At 48.7% G+C, this 20,868-nt stretch overlaps 1 protein-coding gene across 1 annotated transcript; it reads left to right on the top strand.

Annotated features, from left to right (window-relative positions):
* Positions 1–2,662: 2,662 nt before the first annotated feature.
* On the top strand, positions 2,663–12,375 carry mrpl12 (mitochondrial ribosomal protein L12). Its single transcript, XM_078571222.1, has 5 exons — positions 2,663–2,807; positions 4,879–5,065; positions 8,715–8,789; positions 10,756–10,890; positions 11,892–12,375. The coding sequence occupies exons 1-5, from the start codon at positions 2,758–2,760 to the stop codon at positions 12,006–12,008; spliced, it is 564 nt and encodes a 187-aa protein (XP_078427348.1). The 5' UTR covers positions 2,663–2,757; the 3' UTR covers positions 12,009–12,375.
* The last annotated feature ends 8,493 nt before the right edge of the window (positions 12,376–20,868 follow it).

Consider the following 20,868-nt stretch of genomic DNA (forward strand, 5'->3'; position numbering starts at 1 on the left):
AGCATTAATGTGCATAAAACCCCTCCCTGCAGCATTAATGTGTATAAAACCCCTCCCTGCAGCATTAATGTATCTAAAACCCCTCCCTGCAGTATTAATGTGTATAAAACCACTCAGTGCAGCATTAATGTATCTAAAACCCCTCCCTGCAATATTAATGTGTATAAAACCCCTCCCCGCAGCATTAATGTATCTAAAACTCCTCCCTGCACCATTAATGTATCTAGAACCCCTCCCTGCACCATTAATGTATCTAAGATCCCTCCCTGCAGTATTGATATCTAAAACCACTCAGTGCAGCATTAATATGTATAAAACTCCTTGGTGCAGCATTAATGTGTATAAAACCCCTCCCTGCAGTATTAATGTGTATAAAACCAGTCAGTGCAGCATTAATGTGCATAAAACCCCTCCCTGCAGCATTAATGTGTACAAAACCCCTCCCTGCAGCATTAATGTGCATAAAACCCCTCCCTGCAGCATTAATGTGTACAAAACCCCTCCCTGCAGTATTAATGTGTACAAAACCCCTCCCTGCAGTATTAATGTATCTAAAACCCCTCCCTGCAGCATTAATGTGTACAAAACCCCTCCCTGCAGCATTAATGTGTACAAAACCCCTCCCTGCAGTATTAATGTATCTAAAACCCCTCCCTGCAGTATTAATGTGTATAAAACCCCTCCCTGCAGCATTAATGTATCTAAAATTCCTCCCTGCACCATTAATGTATCTAAAACCCCTCCCTGCACCATTAATGTATCTAAAACCCCTCCCTGCAGCATTAATGTATCTAATGCCCTTCCTGCAGCATTAATGTGTATAAAATCACTCGGTGCAGCATTAATGTATATAAAACCATTTAGTGCAGCATTAATGTGTATAAAACCCCTCCCTGCCGTATTAATGTGTATAAAACCACTCAGTGCAGCATTAACGTGTATAAAACCACTCAGTGCAGCATTAAGGTGTATAAAATCACTCAGTGCAGCATTAATGTGTATAAAATCCCTCCCTGCAGCATTAATGTATCTAAAACCCCTCCCTGCAGCATTAATGTATCTAAAACCCCTCCCTGCAGCATTAATGTATCTAAAACCCCTCCCTGCATCATTGTGTACAAAACCCCTCCCTGCAGCATTAATGTGTATAAAACCCCTCCCTGCAGCATTAATGTGTATAGAACCCCACAGTGCTGCAAAGCTCCCTGTCCATCTCTGTACAGCTCAGCGCCTTGTTAATAAGTCAACACCTCTTTGTCCTTTTGTCTGTGACATCTTTTGGTTATCTCCACTGGCCCTCTATCCAGCTCTACCTGTCTCACCCACCCCCCTTAAACCAGCTTATATTTCACCTCTCTTCTATATTTCTTTAGTTCTGTTGAAGAGTCATACGGACTCGAAACGTTAACTGTATTCCTCTCCGCAGATGCTGCCAGACCTGCTGAGTTTTTCCAGGTATTTTTGTTTTTGCCTTGTTAATAAAGCTATGTTGCATACTGGCTGCGCGCTGCATGCTGGGTCGCTGTGATAGTTTGGTGTTGTTAATAAAGTTTATTATTAAACACCTGCCCCTTCACTTCCCCTCTCCTCACCGTCCAAGGGCCCAAACACTCCTTTCAAGTGAAGCAGCATTTCACTTGCATTTCCCCCAACTTAGTCTACTGCATTCGTTGCTCCCAATGCGGTCTCCTCTACATTGGAGAGACCAAACGCAGACTGGGTGACCGCTTTGCAGAATACCATCGGTCTGTCCGCAAGCATTACCCAGACCTCCCTGTCGCTTGCCATTTTAACACTCCACCCTGCTCTCTTGCCCACATGTCTGTCCTTGGCTTGCTGCACTGTTCCAGTGAAGCTCAACGCAAACTGGAGGAACAGCACCTCATCTTCCGACTAGGCACTTTACAGCCTTCCAGACTGAATATTGAATTCAACAACTTTAGATCTTAAACTACCCCTCCCCCCACCCCCATCCCCACCCCCACCCCGTTTCCAATCCCCCCTCCCTTTTGTTTTTTTCCAATAATTTATATAGATTTTTCTTTTCCCATCTATTTCCGTTATTTTTAAATGTATTTCCATCCATTGTTTTATCTCTGCCTTTTAGCCTATTTCGATCCCTTCACCCCACCCCACCCCCACTAGGGCTATCTGTACCTTGCTCGTCCTGCTTTCTACCCTTAATTAGCACATTCCTTAGATAATATCACCACCTTCAACACCTCTTTGTCCTTTTGTCTGTGACATCTTTTGGTTATCTCCACCTATCACTGGCCCTACTTGTCCCACCCACCCCCAGCTTATATTTCACCCCTCTCCTAACTATACCCAGTTCTGTTGAAGAGTCACGAGGACTCGAAACGTCAACTCTTTTCCTCTCCGCAGATGCTGTCAGACCTGCTGAGTTTTTCCCAGGTATTTTTTTTTTTTTGCCTTGTTAATAAAGCTATATTGCATACTGGCTGCGCGCTGCATGCTGGGTCGTTGTGATAGTTTGGTGTTGTTAATAAAGTTTAATTGCATACTGGCTGCGCGCTGCATGCTGGGTCGTTGTGATAGTTTGGTGTTGTTAATAAAGTTTAATTGCATACTGGCTGCGCGCTGCATGCTGGGTCGTTGTGATAGTTTGGTGTTGTTAATAAAGTTTAATTGCATAATGGCAGCGCGCTGCCTGCCGGGTAGGTCAGCCTGTGGAGGTCACCCCTTCCCCCCGCCTTTGCTCCATGTGCCGGGAGTTGGGTGATATTGGCCGGGAAGATGCTGGCGGCGCTGGGGAGAGGGACTGGGCCAGCCCGGGGCCTGCTCAGGTAGATGGGGGAGAGGGAGGGGAGAGGGAGGGGAGTGTCAGCCCGGGGCAGCGGCGCTCCGGGAACCGGCAGGGGAAGCGGGTAGGCCGGGAGAGGAGCCTCGGCATCGGGTGGGGACCAGGACCCGCAGAGTCACCCCCCAGAGCCCACCCCCCCTATCCCCGCAGAGCCCCCCACCCCCCGCAGAGCCCCCCCCCACAGAGACCCCCCTCCCCGCAGAGACCCCCCCTCCCCGCAGAGACCCCCCCTCCCCGCAGAGCCCCCCCTCCCCGCAGAGCCCCCCCCCTCCCGCAGAGCCCCCCCCTCCCTGCAGAGCCCCCCCCTCCCCGCAGAGCCCCCCCCTCCCCGCAGAGCCCCCCCCCTCCCCGCAGAGCCCCCCACCCCAGCAGAGACCCCCCTCCCAGCAGAGACCCCCCTCCCCGCAGAGCCCCCCCTCCCCGCAGAGCCCCCCCTCCCCGCAGAGCCCCCCACCCCAGCAGAGACCCCCCCTCCCCGCAGAGCCCCCCCCCTCCCCGCAGAGCCCCCCCCTCCCCGCAGAGCCCCCCCCTCCCCGCAGAGCCCCCCCCCTCCCCGCAGAGCCCCCCACCCCAGCAGAGACCCCCCTCCCAGCAGAGACCCCCCTCCCCGCAGAGCCCCCCCTCCCCGCAGAGCCCCCCCCTCCCCGCAGAGCCCCCCACCCCAGCAGAGACCCCCCCTCCCCGCAGAGCCCCCCACCCCCGCAGAGCCCCCACCCCCCCCAGAGACCCCCCTCCCCGCAGACTGTCCCACCCCGCCCATCCCAGGGTCCACATCAATCCCCCGACACTAGGTCCGCTTTCCCCCCCCCCCCCTCCCCACCCCCGCGGCTCCTCCCCTTGACCGCCCCCCAGGCTGGCTTTTTTGCCCACATGGCCTTCCCACACTCCAGGATTCTGCCCAGGCTCCTGACTGTCCCTCAGCTTTATTAAGTTTTGTTATCTGAATATTTTCTCCCTCCTCCCACTGGGCTCAGGGCTCAGTGCCCGTCCAGTACCAGTTGGTATTTGTCTATTTACCCTGGCACAGGTTTCCGCCGACCTCTCGCCAGGTGTGATGTGCCCGTGGGCTCCCGCTGCCCAGAGTGAGGACGGCAGCTGAGCCTCAGCAACAGAGGGAACATCACAACCTGCGCTTGAACCTATTCTAGCAGGGTTCATGGGTATGGTGATCAGCGGGACTAGAGTACAGAAGCTATCGCATCCTGCCCCGTCTGCCCATCACCCTGCGCTCGCTGACCTACATTAGTTAGACACCTTCTCGATTTTAAAATCTCATCCTTGTTTTCGAATCCCTCCATGGCCTTGTCCCGCCCTGTCTCTGTAATCACCTCCAGCCCTACAACCCTTTGATATCTGCACTTCTTGAGCATCCCCGATTTTAATCCCTCCCCCATTGATGGCTGTGACTTCAGTTGCCTGTCGGAATGAAACTCCAGACTCCAAACCAGGAACTAGAGACAGGAACTTAAAATGGCATTAAAGCTATGTGCAGAAAGCAAAATAAAGGTGGGACTAAGGAAGAGATGAGAGACAAAAAGGAAAAGTAAATTAATTATTTTACTTTTTGTATCTTTGAAAAGCCTTCCTTTCAGAAAATGAGGCTCCACATTTGTAAAGTTAGTTCTCAGAGCCAAAGAGGTTGTACAGGAATTATCATTTAAGTGAGATGTTTACAATTTAATTACTTTTACCAGCCCTAGCTCTTTCAGTTTAGGTGTTGAACTAATCAGTAAATACTCCAAGAGTAACATTATTACAGTCATTTCAATGCCAGATATGTTGGAGGAACGGGTACCTCTTGACTGCAACTCCTGGATTTCCATATTTTAACTGTGTTTTAACTGCTGCTGGAAGTTACTGTCTGATTTACCCTGTAATAACAGCGAATGCTGATAGCCTCAACATTATGAACTCAGATTTTGTTGTAATGACTTTTCAGAAGTGGTGACCCTATGGAGAACAACCAGCTCTAGAGGAATCGTGTGACATTTTGAACACCCTGGTCTGCTGGTGTCTCCCATTGAACTTTCCGTTTCTGTTCAATCTTTTCACAGGCGAGAGCTGCAATCGTTCTGTGCCCGGCGGGCCCTGAGGGCCAGCGCCTGCAGTCGGTGTGATGCCCTGGCAACACCGCCCCTCGACAATGCTCCCAAGGATTACTCGCCAAAGATAAAGCAGCTGGTGCAGGAAATAGCAAGCCTAACGCTTCTTGAAATCTCCGACTTAAATGAACTGCTTAAGGTAGGTCATAGAATGGCCTCCATTCGCCCAGGTATCCATGATCTCTTGCAGGTTGAAATAGCCCCCTGAACATGTCAGGCGGACACAAATTAGGATGTAGACCAGTGGGCAAGGCCGTAGCCCCCGATACCTACTGGCTGCATAGACCTGGGGACTGAAGGTAATGGGAGAACCCCCACCACCAGTCCCATCCCTGGTGTGGACAAAGGCTCAGCGCCATTACTCAGTCTCTTGAGTCAGAGACTTTGTCGTACTCCAGAGACTTTAAGCAAATGATTAAGACGGAGCATCGAGGGAGTTGCTGCACTGTCAGAGGCGCCCTCTTTCAAACGAGATGTTAAACTGAGTCCTTGTCTGCTCTCTCGGACGGAAGTAAAAGATCCGGTGGCACTAAGAAGTGCAAGGGAATTCCCCGGGCCAATAATTATCCCTCAAACAGCCATCGCTAAACCAGATCACCTGTTCATTTATCACAGCACTGGTTGTGGGAGCTTACTGTGTGCAAATTGACTGCCACATTTCGCATGTTATCAAGAGGCTACTTCATTGGCTGTTAAGTGCTTTGGGATGTGCTGAGGTCGTGGAAGGCGCCATATGAATGCAGTTTTATTCTTTCTAATGGACTCGCGCAGTCCTAGCTGAGGCTGTGCAGAGAATAACAATAGTAACAATTGGGAGGCTGTAGATGATGAATGTTGTTCACTGTTCCAGTACCCTGGGGGATTATATCCCATCTCCCAGCACTTGCAGGTTTGTGTTCCATTTATCTGGTTTGTGGTGCTCCAAACCAGTTGGTGGAGTGAACTTCATACGGGTCACATCACTTCTGGACTAACATTGACTTTTGTATGTCAGCTGGTGAGGGGTGTTGTTGGTGTGATAATGTGAGAGAGTGGCTGGAGTCTGTGTTGGGCTGTGGCATTTTCAGGCATTGCCTCTCAATGACACGCGTCCTGCCGGAGAAGCCAGGAGGCTGTTCAACTAGCTGACTGTGAGCGATAAAGAGAACAGGCCACCATTGTCATCATGGGTGTTTTGGGGCAGTTCAGCACTTGGGGATGTCCTGAGGGCCTTTTTTTGTTGTTGTTGTTGTTTGGAAACAGCACAGCACCGAGTACTCTGTCAGACTAGCGTTGAATCTGTTACTCACACTCCACTTCTCACGTGGTGTCGTTTGTAAACCGTCTTGCACTGCCTTCTTCCCATCTTATTTAAAATTGCAGAAAACATGGTCTGACGTTAGTTTTGAGGGAAGATAGTGAGATCCAAATGATTGGTTATCCTCCAGTCGACCCATCTAGCCAACCGTTCAAGCACTACCTGCCCCACATGTGGGGCAGAGTCTGCGGATCGCACGCTGGGACTGATCAGCCATCCCAGGACCCATTGAAAGGGAGTGGAAGCAAGTCATCCTCCATCCTGAGGGGCTGCCTAAGCGAGAGGTTACTGATTATTTACTTGAAACTCGTGGTTCATCCTGGGGGTAGTGCTTTCGATAGATACCCTGAGGCTGTACAGGTACCTGATTCTGAGGGATTATGTCACCAACCCCCATCGCTGTGTACTGGAAATCAGATTGTGGTAGGATTGCAATAGCGCTGTGGGTGTACCTACACCACAGGGACTGCAGCGGCTCAAGAAGGCAGCTCACCACCACCTTCTCAAGGGGCAATTAGGGATGGGCAATAAATTGCTGGCCCAGCCAGTGACACCCTCATCCCATAAATGAATACAAAAGAAAAAATCAATCTCTCACATCTGAAAGCGTTGAGGCCCTTGTTTGCAAATTGATGCAGAGCCAGTGACAGGAGGAAGTTACCGGGTGGCCAACACCTGAGCAAGTTTGAACATCCTGTGTCTCTGGAGATGTTTCACTGGAAGCTCAGGTGAAGATTCCTGTATGTGAGAACCTTGTGCATTGAGCAAGTTGCAGAAATGCTTCCTCCCAGCTTGTTTCCAATAGCTGCTTTATACGTATACTATTCTGTGTGTAACCGGCTGGTACCCGTTATTTTGAGCTTACAGGTTAAATCAATACTTTCTGCAACTAGATGTATGTAACTGCTAATTTCCACGGTAGTTTTTTTTAAAGTTGCTCATGTAACTCTTGCTGTGGATCAGTGGGAAAGTTAAATTGAATAAAAGCAAAATACTGTGCACGCTGGAGAAATGCAATAAAAACAGAAAATGCTGGAAAAACTCAGCAGGTCTGGCAGCATCTGTGGAGAGAGAAACAGAGTCATCATTTCAAGTCCAATATGATTCCTCTTCGGAACTGAAGAGAGGTAGGGATATGATGGGTTTTATGCTGGTGAGAAAGGGGGTGGTGCAAAAGGGAAGGTCAGGAATAGGCTAGAGGGTGTGGGAGTTTAAATGACAAAGGTGTCATGGAACACAAGGCAGACGGAGTGGTACTGTTAGTATTAAAGACACAAAGCAAAAGCATTGGTCCAGAGTAGGTGTTAATAGCAGAATAAAGATCAAAGCAAAATAACAATGTGTTAATAGCAGAATAAAGGTCAGTGCTGTCTGAAAGCAAAAACTTAAGAACAGGATACAGACTGGCACTTGGGGAGGGGGAAGAAAATTCAAAACAGATGACAGAATTCATTGTCTGAAGCTGTTGAACTCAATGTTTGAGTCCAGAAGGCTGCAAAATACCTAATTGGAAGATGAGGTGCTGTTCCTTCAGCTTGCATTGGGGTTCACTGGAAGTGCGGTGAAAGTGTGAGGTGATACACTTTGGAAGGAGTAATTTGACAAGGAAGTATTCAATGAACGGCATGACACTAGGAAGTTCTGAGGAACAAAGGGACCTTGGCGTGTGTGTGTCCATAGATCTCTGAAGGCAGAGGGGCATGTTAGTGGGGTGGTGAAAAAGGCATATGGGACACTTGCCTTTATCAAGCGAGGCATAGATTACAAAAGTAGGGAGGTCATGTTGGAGTTGTATAGAACCTTGGTGAGGCCACAGCTGGAGTAGTGTGTGCAGCTTTGGTAGCCACATTATAGGAAGGATGTGATTGCACTGAAGGGGGTGCAGAGGAGATTCACCAGGATGTTGCCTGGGATGAAACATTTAAGTCATGAAGAGAGGTTGGATAGACTTGGGTTGTTTTCGTTGGAGCAGAGAAGACTGAGGGGCGACCTGATCAAGATGTACAAGATTATGAGGGGCATGGACAGGGTGGATAAGGAGCAGCTGTTCCCCTTAGTTGAAGAGTCAGACACGAGGGGACATAAGTTCAAGGTGAGGGGCAAGGGGTTTAGGGGGGATGTGAGGAAAAACTTTTTTACCCAGGGGGTGGTGACAGTCTGGAATGCGCTGCCTGGGAGGGTGGTGGAGACGGGTTGCCTCACATCCTTTAAAGAGTACCTGGATGAGCACTTGGCACGTCATAACATTCAAGGCTATGGGCCAAGTGCTGGTAAATGGGATTTGGTAGGTAGGTCAGGTGTTTCTCACGTGTCGGTGCAGACTCGATGGACCGAAGGGCCCCTTCTGCACTGTGTGATTCTGTGATTGCAGCAGGCCAAGGGCAGAAACCTGAGCGTGAGCGCAAGATGGTGAGCGACAGGAATGTTGAATTGGTTGCGTGCTGTTTATTGTATGTCACAAAACTAGTTAATGCTCTTTTTGTCTTCACAGAAAACGCTGAAAATTCAGGATATTGGGATGATGCCGATGGCCGGAGCGATGGCAGCAGCTCAGCCGGTTTCCCAGGTAACGACCATGAGAGATAAACCCCCACTGCTGTTCTGGCCAGCTGACCAGCTTCTACTCTCTAAACCTGAGCTCATCCAAAATTCTACTGCCTGTGTTTTAACACGCACAAAATTCTTGTTCACCCATCAGCACCCCTGCTTGCTGATCTATAATGGCTCTTAGTCCATCGCTTATAAAATTCACAGCCTTGTTTTCACACACCCCTATGGCCCTACCCCATCCTATCTCTGTAATCCCCTCCAGCCCCGCAACTCTCCGAGATCTCTGCGCTCCTCCCAATCCTGGCCTCTTGTGCATCGCTGATTTTAATCGCTGTTTTTTCAGCTGCCCGGGCCTTAACCGAGGAGCTCTTGTGCTGCATCCCTCTACCTTTGGGCCAGAAGCTCCCGCTTTAAGTCCCGCTTCAGTACAGAAGATGCATTCGTAATGCGGCCAAACAGGTTGATAATCAACCTGTCAATCCTCCAGTACGCCTGATGGCAGGCAGTAAGAGCGGGGGAGTTTCCTGGTCAGCCATACTGCAGAAGGCAACAGCAAAACACTGCAATACTTTGCCAAGCATAATATGTACGAACGTACAAAATAGGCCACTCGGCCCCTCGAGCCTGCTCCGCCATTCAATAAGATCAGAACTGGTCTGTTTGTGTTTCAAATTCTACATTCCCTCTCCCTCCAATAACCTTGCCTAACAAGAATCTATCTACCTCCGCCTTAAAAATATTCAGTGACCCCGTCTCCATCGCCTTCTGAGGCAGAGAGTTCCAAAGTCTCAGAGAAAAAAAATTCTCCTCATCTCTGTCCTAAAAGGGCAATCCCCTAATTTTAAAACAATGCCCCCCCACCCACAAGAGGAAACATCCTTTCCATGTCCACCTTGTCAAGACTGTTCAGGATCTTACATACTCCCCGCTGTGAACGGTGCGGTGCTTTTTCAGGATAATGATGGACCAATCGGATGGAAGTCGGTGGTTGCAAACGCCCTCTTAGGTCATGGTACCCGAAGAAGGAGGAGGTCTTAAGCTCTGGAATTCACCCCCAAAAACCCCTCCCTCTCTCTCCCCTTCGTGTTCCTTTTGTTTTAGGCACTATATAAATGCAGGTTGTTGAGGTAAATGGGCCTGTCTGATGTCTCACAAGCATCAAAATCCTCCTTCCAAAGGAGCCAGCTGTTCTATTACTGGGGTCAGAGTGCAGAATGTGGCCTGGCTGCTGGGGTGAGAGGGCGGTGTGTGTGTGCTGGGGTGAGAGGGCGGTGTGTGTGTGCTGGGATGAGAGGGCGGTGTGTGTGTGCTGGGGTGAGAGGGCGGTGTGTGTGTGCTGGGGTGAGAGGGCGGTGTGTGTGTGCTGGGGTGAGAGGGCGGTGTGTGTGTGCTGGGGTGAGAGGGCGGTGTGTGTGTGCTGGGGTGAGAGGGCGGTGTGTGTGTGCTGGGGTGAGAGGGCGGTGTGTGTGTGCTGGGGTGAGAGGGCGGTGTGTGTGTGCTGGGGTGAGAGGGCGGTGTGTGCGTGCTGGGGTGAGAGGGCGGTGTGTGTGTGCTGGGGTGAAAGGCGGGATGAGAGAGCTGAAAGAACACTCATCCAAGAAAATGGCACGCGGTCTACAGAGTTTGTTTTATGCAAAGTCCTTGCAGTAATCAGTAGACCTGGGCTATTCAGTTAACTTGGCGATATACGTGTCCCCTTCAGTCAACTTTTGTATTCAGCAGCTGGCCTAGAAGTTTACCCTGTGGTATTTATTATAAAGCCGAGGACAGTATATCATTGGGGAATTGGGCAATCGTTTTGTTTGTTATAATCTAGATTATAATATGAAACCCTGAGCTTAAAGCTGGTGTGGACAGTGCAGCCGTTGTGTAACACTGAGCAGCAGTACAAGCTGAGACAGACCGTGCAATACAGTGTTTGAGGATTGTTACCTGTGCTGCTCCCTTGCCCCTCTCTGACCTCCCTGTTGTTTCCTGAGCAGGCAGAAGATGAGGCTGCCCCAGTGAAGAAGGAGAAAACACATTTCACAGTGAAACTGACGGAATTCAAGGCGGCAGAGAAAGTGAAACTCATTAAGGAAGTGAAGAACTGTATTTCTGGCCTCAACCTCGTGCAGGTGAGGTAACCTGGAGGAAGGAAAGGCGATCTTCCCACCCGGAGCCCCGGAGTTCCAGGCTGCCCGATGCTCAGGCCTGAATGTGAACGGCTGTGGCTCACAGGATAGCTGTCTCCCCTCAGAGTCAGGAGGTTGTGGGTTCAAGACCCAGCTACTGAGTACGATATCCAGGCTGACACTCCCATTGATAGTCTGAAGACAGATTATTGTTGTCTGTCTAACTTTTATCACTAAATCTACAGTTTGCTTTTCAATCTGTGTCTTTTTGATGGTTTCCCCGCATCAGAGCAAGGACCACTGCCTCGCCTAACCTCCGCACCTGCAGTCGTGCCTGGTTTGTGAACAGGAGTGAGAACCGTGGTTTACTTATTTGTTTCATGGGATGTGGGGGTCGCTGGCTGGGCCGGCATTTATTGCCCATCCCTAATTGTTCAGCCACATTGTTGTGGGTCTGGAGGCACATGTAGACCAGACCAGGTAAGGACAGCAGATTTTCTCCCCTAAAGGACACTAGTGGACCAGATGGGTTTTTTACGACAATTGGCAATGGTTTTGTGGTTGTCATCAGACTTTTAATTCCAGGTTTTTATTGAATTCAGATTTCACCATCTGCCCTGGTGGGATTTGAACCCGGGTCCAGAGCATTACCCTGGGGGTCCAGAGCATTACCCTGGGGGTCCAGAGCATTACCCTGGGGGTCCAGAGCATTACCCTGGGTCTCTGGATTACTAGCCCAGTGGCAATACCACTACGCCACCGCCTCCCTGTGCTGGGGCCTTTTCCCTCCCTGCTCTCTACAAACCTCAGAGGCCGGGTATAACACTCTGTTTTCCCCTTCCTTCCCTCCCTCCCTCCCCTTACTGCCAGTCCCTGGAGAGCTGAGAGCTGAGTGCTGAAGCTGGGGTGTCCCGGCCTGTAGTGCTATGTGCGGCGCTGGGTTTGGAGGATTCCCCATTGCGGGTGTCTTTTTGTGATCATCATTGTGTTTGTTTGTTCCTTAGGCGAAGAAGCTGGTGGAATCCCTTCCTCAAGAGGTGAGAGCCAACGTCACGAAGGAAGAGGCAGAAAAACTGAAGGCTGCCCTTGAGGCAGCGGGAGGAACAGTTCAATTGGAATAATTCCCTTATTCCTGCCAATCCGTGGCCTGGAGGATACCATGGAGACCAATATTTGGGCCTTCCTCAGTCCAGTTTACTGTTTGGTATCTTGGAGCTGCTATACTGTGTCATGGGACTTATAAAGTATCAATGAGGGGTGTAGTTTGACCAAGATATTGTTTATATGCGTGTCTACATATTATGATTTTATACCACTGCTAAAGTGCTAGAGGATGCAGTTAACTGTCAGATAGGAATAATGGAGATACTGTAAATGTCCACCCTGTACAGCGACTTTCACTGGAAATCAACTGAATCTCATGTGCATCAATTGCCATTTTCATCCGACATTAAATGAGAAAAAAAATAACGTTTTTAAAACTCCAAAGATGAATGTTTTTGATATACCCCCCAGTGATCAATTGCTGCCTGTCACCCCGCACCTGCGGGAGGGTCATACAGACTGGAAACGCCCGCTCTGTTTCTCTCTCCACCGACGCTGCCAGACCCGCTGAGTTTTTCCAGCATTTTCTGTTTTTATTACCGCTGATTGGCAGCTTTCTCTGAATTGCCTCGTCCCTCCCTTTCCAGGGCCTGTCAGTCTGAAGGTGCGGCTATCGTTGGGCTCCTGCAGACTCTGCCGTCTTTCCTTCCGACTTTTCACCTGCTCCAAGGACAAAGTTACAGATTCTTTTTTTTTCCCTTTTTAAAGTGGCCTTATTGCCTTGCGCTGTCACCTTTTAATGACCTCTGTATTTGCACGCCACGGGTCCCTCTCCTCATTTTATTTCCCGTTTCTTTGTGCTAATCAGGAGCTGCCACCCCTCTGCCCTCCTGAACCATGTCATCCTGCAGTTCTCCACGGTCCCTGTCACACCACTCGACCTTAGCTTGCTTAGGATTTAGATCCAGGCAGTAACGTTTTGGCACAAACTGTAGTAGAGATGTGGATTTGTGAAGCCTCTTTTTCCCTCCCCTCCTGATAGTGGTGAATCCTGGAGGCCTAAGGTGTCAGAGCCCCTTGGGCATCACACCCAAGGGTCTATCTGTCATGCATGAGGCTGGAGCAGAGCGGTCAGATGGGTGTTTGATTGGCGGGAGCGCTTTGATTTTTATCCTCAGCACAAACTGCGGCAGCAGAATCAGAGAGGACACTGCCTCACCCCGGCTGGTTTCCTGGCCCCCTCCCTCTTGGCTGGTCAAGGGCAGCAATGATGAATTGTACCTTTTACCACCCCTCAAGCTTGGTCAAAGAGGTAGGTTTTTAAAAAAAAATGTGAGGGAGGAGGAGGGAGGAGTGAGGGGGATTCCAGAGCTCAGGGCCCAGGCAGCTGAAGGCTGAGCTGCCAATCTGTCAAGCTGTGAGGAGCTGGTCTTATGGATGGTAATTGTGACTATGGGCGATGACCAATTATCTGCCCTTTATAACGCATGACTTCTTTCAGTTCACTGAGATGGCTCAAAAAAAGTACAAAGGGCAGGAGTTTGATATTCTCAGTATCGTGTAATTATCCAAAAATGAAAATACTCAGTGCGCACTGACATTTCCCACAGTGACTATTCAACCCGATTGATGAGTTAGTGGAAATTACAGCCTGTTGCAGAGTATGGACTTGTTTCTGGAGTGGTGGGGCACAGCTGCTTACAACATTGTCCCTTCAGCAGTGAGTTCCAGTTTAAATATTCAGAGGGGTGTCAGGGACCTGCGCTGGTGTTCACTGCGATCTGTTGTGGGTCATTGGATAGCAGGACCTTCATCCCATTTGCTGAGGGCAGCACTGCCCTCTGGTGGTGTCTCCTCTCACTTTCCGATGCGAAGGGCACTGCCACATGGGCGCCAGACCAAGAATTGCAACTCGCTCACAGGAAAAACAGCGTGAGTGCCATGGGGCAGGGGCACCATTCTTCACCCATTCACTAGGATATTAACCTGCAAAGACTCTGTCATATGTACAAAGCAATCAAGCAGCGTCTGCCATGTGGGCTAAGGGATTGTGATTGTTGAGATATGCATAGTTCATAAGTTAGTTACACTGATGCAACTAAGGCAGAGATATTAAAGGCTGCAAGTTCCAGCTCACAGGAGAACTCAGTCACCTTACAAAAGAAAGGATACGAAGGAACAGGAGTAGGCCATTCAGCCCCTTAAGCACATTCTGCCATTCAATTAGATGATGGCTGATCTGTTTCTTAACTCCACCTTCCTGTCTTGTTACTGTATCCCTTAATATCTACTTACCTAACAAATATCTTTCCGTCTTAGATTCAAAATTTTAATTGAACCTTACCCTCAGCTGTTCTTTTGGGGGGGGGAGAGAGTATCAGATTTCCATTACCCTTTGTGTGAAGAAGTGCTTCCTGACATCAGCAGCTAGCTAGAATAACCGAGCTTTCATTTTGAGTTTCTATTCCCCTTGTTCTGGGCTCCCATGTCCAGCGGTAATGATTTCTCTCTCTCTCTCTACTCGACCCTGTCAGTTGCCACTCAGTGGGTAGCACTCTCACCTCTTGAGTCAGAAGGCTGTGGGTTCAGGTCCCACTCCAGAGACTTGAACATAAAATCCAGGCTGACACTCCCAGTGCAGTGTTGAGGTGCTCTCTTTCAGGTGAAACATTAATTCGAGGACCCATCTGCCCTCTCAGGTGGATGTAAAAGATCCCATGCCACTATTTTGGAGAAGAGCAGGGGAGTGATGGCGAATCCTCTGCCCTTTATGATTCATGACTTTTTTCATTGCAGTGAGATGACTCAAGAAAGTACAAGGGGCAGCCAGTTTGACACTAACCGTATCATATACAATTATCCAGAAATACTCTGTGCGCAATGACATTACCCAGTGACCAGTCAACCCGATTAATGCGATGAATCAGAAGGAGCATCACACAGACTCGAAACGTTAACTCTTTCTCTCTGCACAGATGCTGTCAGACCTGCTAAGTTCTTCCAGCATTTTCCATTTTATTTCAGATTTCTAGCTTCCGCAGCATTTTGCTTTTATTCAAGTTATCCCTGGTGTCCTGGCCCAATAATCATCCCTTGATCAACATCACTCAAACAAGACTGTCATCATGTTGCTGTGTATGGGAGCTTGCTGTGTGCAAACTGGCTGTTGTGTTTCCTACGTTACAATTGTACCTTCATTTCAAAAATCCTTCATTGGCTGTAAAGCGTTTGGGGATGTGACAGACACTATTGCAATGCAAGTGATTGCCTCCTCCCAATGACAGTTTGGGAGTTGGGTGTGAATACTACTAGGAGGTAGAGCTAGTCCAGCATACACACAGCAAGTGAAGGGGCAGTGATAGATCTGTTGATGCATCATTCCCTGGAGCATCAGTGAGTGTGATTCAGGATTGTCAAAAAAACAGTGGAAATTTGTGACATGCAAGTAAGGTCAAACAGTTTGTGGTGGCTGTGCTGAAAGTCCAGGTGATGGCAAACAACAGAAAAGGGGTGTTGCAATCGATGGAGCGTTCAACTTCTCCCTAACATAGTCTAAAACAAAATAAGCCACCTGGGCAAACAAACCCTCTGATTTCGGTTTGTAAAATATTGCAAAAACTCAAGGTGCAAAGATCACATTGGATCAGAAAAAGGAGTTTAAAATGTTCCAACTTCAAAGGCAATGGTGCAAGTGCTGCAACGGTCAAAGGCTCAGGTTTTAGTTTCTAGGCTCCACAAAGTAGGAGAGAAGAGAAATGAAACTTATGGTTAGCGACTCCCAAGTTGTGATTTTAAAAGCCTGTGATTGTAAGAGGAAGTGAGGAGTTCCACAGTCTTAATGTCTCAGGGAAGAGTAAGGCAGAGTTAATGACCAGTAACAGCTAGTTAATGACCAGTAACAGCTAGTTAGTGTGGATTCCAACACACAACAGTTTGGGAAAGCGGATTTGCAAGTTACTGATAGGTATCTGAGTGAGAATGTTAAAACTCCATCCAGTTAAACTCTTCAAAATTGGGGTGATTGACGTCTGCAATAAATAAATAATGGAAGAAAACTGTTAATCCAAGTGATTGTCATTCTCCCCTCCCGCCTCCCTCACTCATGGACTTGTCTCCTTAAAGCATTTGGGCATCAAAGCTGATTGGGTGTCCATTATCCCCATCAGTCCTGACCAGAGCGTTAACAAGCCATTTGACTGTGGAATTCACTGTGGTCCTTGTCCCACGAATGTGAGGTGTCAGCTGTGGCTCAGTCCATAGCACCCTCGCCTTTGAATCAGAGGGTTGTGGGTTCATGTCCCACTCCCGGAAACCAAGAACTGTGATTGTACTTGGAAGAGTTGCAATCTGTGACTGTTGATAACTCGAAAGAGTTTCCCACGAATATCCATGCGGATTCAGCAGAACTCAGTGGGTGGTGGTTAGGCACTGCTACCCTATACAGTTTATCAGTGGGTAGGACTCTCAGCTTTGAGTCAGAAGAGTTCAAATCTAACTCTGGAGTCCAGTTTGACACTCCCAATGCCAACACCAAGAGAGCGCTGCACTATAATTTGTTTTCTTGACTGCAATGCCACCTTTAAATATTTGTGCATAAACATCCTCAGCTCTCAATCTTCTTGCACTCCCTTTAAAATAGTCCCCTTTAGCTGCTATTGCCTCTCCTCATTCTTCCGACCAAAATATGTCACGTCACACTTCTCTGCATTGAATTTCATCTCTCGTGCCTCCGCCCGCCCCACCAGCCTCTCTATTCCCTCTCGAAATCTATCGCTATCTTCATCTGTGAATTCCGAAATCGAACCTGAATCACCTACTGTAAACGAAGCAGGGAAAATGGTCCCATAGCAATCGCTAGGGCATTCCACCCAGTAGCTGCGTCACGCCAACACAACATCTAACTGCTACACACTTTCTTCTGTTCTGTTGGTCAATAACATATCAGTTCCCAGCTTTTGTTGCAAGGGGGTGGGCGGGGAGGGGTGAGCAGAGTCCACGGAATACTGCACAAACAAGCAACTTCACCAGGAGGGGAGAGTACTGAAGTAGAATCTCAATGAAAGATGTGAATGTGCAGCATTGTCCCTTGTCAGTACTGCACGGCTACATTCTTTGGTAGAGATTGTGTTACCTTGGAAGGTAAATGAATAACTCGGAGAAGTTAAAAGGTGTGTCTATTGCCAGGATGAGATATTTGTAGCAGATTGCTACAGAGGATAATGGTTGATTTAAGAGGGTTTAGCATATCCAAGTGGCATTTTACTGATAAACAAGTTTTTAAAAAGCTTTTAACTTGGTTTACTTGGGAGGGGAGAAATATTTATAATTAGATAGGATTTACAGCACAGAAACTTGCCATTTGACCCAACTGGTCTCTGTGGACGCCGATCACAGAATTATTACAGTGCAGATGGAGGCCATTTGACCCATTGTGTCTGCACCGGCTCTCCGAATGAGCAACTCAGCCCTGCCTTCTTCCCGTAACCCTGCACATTCTTCCTTTTCAAATAACAGTCTGAGTCCCTTTTGAATGCTTCGATTGAACCTGCCTCCACCACACTCTTGAGGCAGAGCATTCCAGACCCTAACCACTCGCTGCATGGGAAGGGTTTTCCTCATATCACTTCTGCTTCACACAAGCCTTGTGCCACCCTGTTTCATCACACCCTATCAGCGTCATCTTTTCTTTTTACCCTCGTGTTTAACCAGCTTCCCCTTAAATGCTCTTTGCTATCCACCTGTCGTAGCAAATTCCGCATTCTCAACCTTCCCTGGGTAAAGAAGTTTCTCCTGAATTCCTTACTGAATGTATCAGTGACTGTCCTATATTTACCTACTTTTGGATTCTCTCACAGGTAGAAACATCTTCCCTATGTCTGTCTTATCAACCTCCCTCACACCTCAGCTTTCTCTAGAATAACAAGTCTTGTTAATCCACCTGTTGTGATGTCAGGTGCATTTGGCATGACAGACCTGAGATCAGTATCTCAGGCTACACAAGCAGGTTGGAGGCAGCAAGTAACTCACTTCCTGATTCCCCAAAGCCTGTCCACCATCCACAAGGCACAAGTCAGGAGTGTGATGGAATACTCCCCACTTGCCTGGATGTGTGCAGCTCCAACAACACTCGAGAAGCTCAATATCATTCAGGACAAAGCAGTCCCGGTTGATTGGAACCCCATCCACCACCTTCAACATCCACTCCCTCCACCACCGATGAACAGTAGCAGCAGTGTACACCATCTACAAGGTGAACTTCTGCAACTCATCAAGGCTTCCAAACCTGTGACCTCTGCCATCTAGAAGCACAAGGGCTGTTCCCCTCAAAGCCACTCACCATCCTGACTTGGAACTATATCGGCCGTTCCTTCACTGTCCCTGGGTCAAAATCCTGGAACTCCCTCCCTAACAGCACAGTGGGTGTACCTACACCACATGTTCTGCAGCGGTTCAAGAAGGCAGCTCACCACCACCTTATCAAGGGCAACAATTGCTAGCCTAGTCAGTGATGTCCACATCCTATGAAAGAATGAAAAAGATCATATCGGTACATTGTATATATTTTAGACGAAGTTGTGGCTTGTATGGGTTACAGGATTAATTGCTGAGTAGCTGTCTATTCCTGGCCCTCATTTCTCAAACCTGTGGATTTTTCTGTGTTTTCTCCAATCGTTAATTGAGCAGGAAATTGGTTGAAAATCTTGGAGCCCTGCAGCATGTGGCTGTTTACCCCCTTTTCCTGAGGATTTTTCCATAAGTTGCTGCGAAGATGAGGACAGGAGACCAAGAGGAATCCCTGTGGAATTTCCAGGTCGGGTTTTTGTGAGACAGTGAAAGCTCCTTCAACCCATTGACATCCCGAGCTCGAAAATTCACCTCCATCCCACTGACCTCAGATGGCTGCATGTTTTCACAGAAGGAGAACTTAAACCAGGATTACATTTATTTTAGGAAACTCTCCACAGCTCAGGCAGGTGTGTGTGTGAGAGAGAGAATGTTGGGGTGTGTGTGTGCAGTGAGAGAGAGTGTGTATCGGTGTGTGAGAGAGAGTGTGTGTGTGTTGAGGTGTGTGTTGTGAATGTGTCGGGGGGTGTGTGCACCCGTGGTTTAGATCCACTTCCTTGACATGTACCTCGGTGTTTTCGATGTGTCTGGTATGGAATCACTTTTTGAGAACCCCCCACACCCAGTCCATACCTGTTCAGCATTGGCATGGTTAAAGAGGAAATATGCATGACGGAATTCTTAAATTGGTGTCTTCAGGTGTAAGACAATGGGTTTGAGCATATTACCCATAATACCCACTGTGAGGGATTTGGGGATATCATGAACGTTGTCAAAACATAACTGCAGATCTTTATTTCTTTATAATCCAGGCTGACACTTCAGTGCAGGACGGAGGGAGTGCTGCATTGCCAGAGGTGCTGTCTTTTAATGAGACATGAAACCGAGGCTCCACCTGCCTACTCAAGGACAAACCAACAAAACTTGGAAATGAAGGGTGCCAGTAAAACTTGTCTGAACTGGTCATGTGTACCGTAAAATGGAAGTCCAGATTTTTACTGGGATTTGAACATTTTGAACTGGCTTTTCCTTCTGGGATTCAGCTCTGACCTTTCAGGAGGACACAAAGGCTTGATGCACAATTTGAAGAAGATCAGGGAGCCTGGCCAATCTCTCAGCCAACGCCACGAGAGTTTAGTATTCAATTTTTTCATTGAGAGAGCTTGCTGGGAGAAAATCCACTGCTGATTTTACCTACAGAACGAAACTGGGCTACTGTTCAAAAACAGCCTGAGAAAGTTGAAAGCATTTCAAATGCAAATCACCTCCATATCCCCCTCAAAGTCACACACCTCCCCTGACCTGAGTATGCATCCAATGGAATCTCCTGGAACTCCCTTCCTAACCACACCATCATCTCACACAGACTGCAGCGGTTCAAGAAGGTGGCTCACCACCACCTGCTCAGGGCAACTGAGGGCGGGCAATTAAATAAATAAATGGCACCCGCATCCAACAACAACTTGCATTTGTATTGCAGCTCCCGGGTCACGAAGCATCCCAAAGGCACGTCACAGGATAAAAGCAAAATACTGCGGGTGCTGGAAATCTGAAACAAAAACAAAAATTGCTGGAAAAACTCAGCAGGTCTGACAGCATCTGTGGAGAGGAAGGCAGAGTTAACGTTTCGAGTCCGTATGACTCTTCATCAGAACTAAAGAGAAATAGAAATGTGGTGAAATATAAGCTGTTTAAGGGGGGGTTGGGTTGGACAGGTGAAGCTGGATAGAGGGCACATCACAGGAACTTGGGGTCCAAGAGGAGGGATTTTAAGAGGCGATGGTGGAGGACCAGAGAGATTGAAGGAGGGAATTCCTGAGCCTGGGATCTTGGAAGGCCTGTCAGGAATGCTCAGGAGGCCAGAATTGGATGAGTGCAGAGGTCCAGAGGGTTGTGGGGCTGGAGGGGGTGACAGAGGCAGGGATTTGAAAACAAGGATGAGAATGTTTGAATGGAGGGGCGGCCACAGCCCAAGAACATTGATCAGGGCGCTTCCTCCTCAAAGACAAGTCGCCCCCCACACAGACACACAGAGACAAAAAAATACAATGGGCTGTCAATCAAAGGCTCCACGCAAGCCTATTGGTGGGGAGCGCCGGGCGGCTTTGCGGTGATAGGAGGAGGCTGCTGTCAGTCACCATAACCCCGCCCACCCCCGCCGTCCGGGCGACGTTCCATTTGCTTGTATCAGTTTTGGCTGCAAAAAAAAGTCGCCCCATTTTCAGCTGATCGAGCGGCTTTGGGTCGGTCTGTCCGTCCCGCTGGGGGGGTGGGAGGGGGGCGGAGGCTGAGCTTCAGGAAGTCAGATTGGCTGCGTTGCAAACTCGCCCCCTTTCCCACCCACCCACCCACCCTTTTTGATGCATCAGCTCC

The sequence above is a fragment of the Cetorhinus maximus genome, chromosome 24 (genome assembly GCF_964194155.1).
Source record: "Cetorhinus maximus chromosome 24, sCetMax3.hap1.1, whole genome shotgun sequence".
Taxonomy (NCBI): domain Eukaryota; kingdom Metazoa; phylum Chordata; class Chondrichthyes; order Lamniformes; family Cetorhinidae; genus Cetorhinus; species Cetorhinus maximus.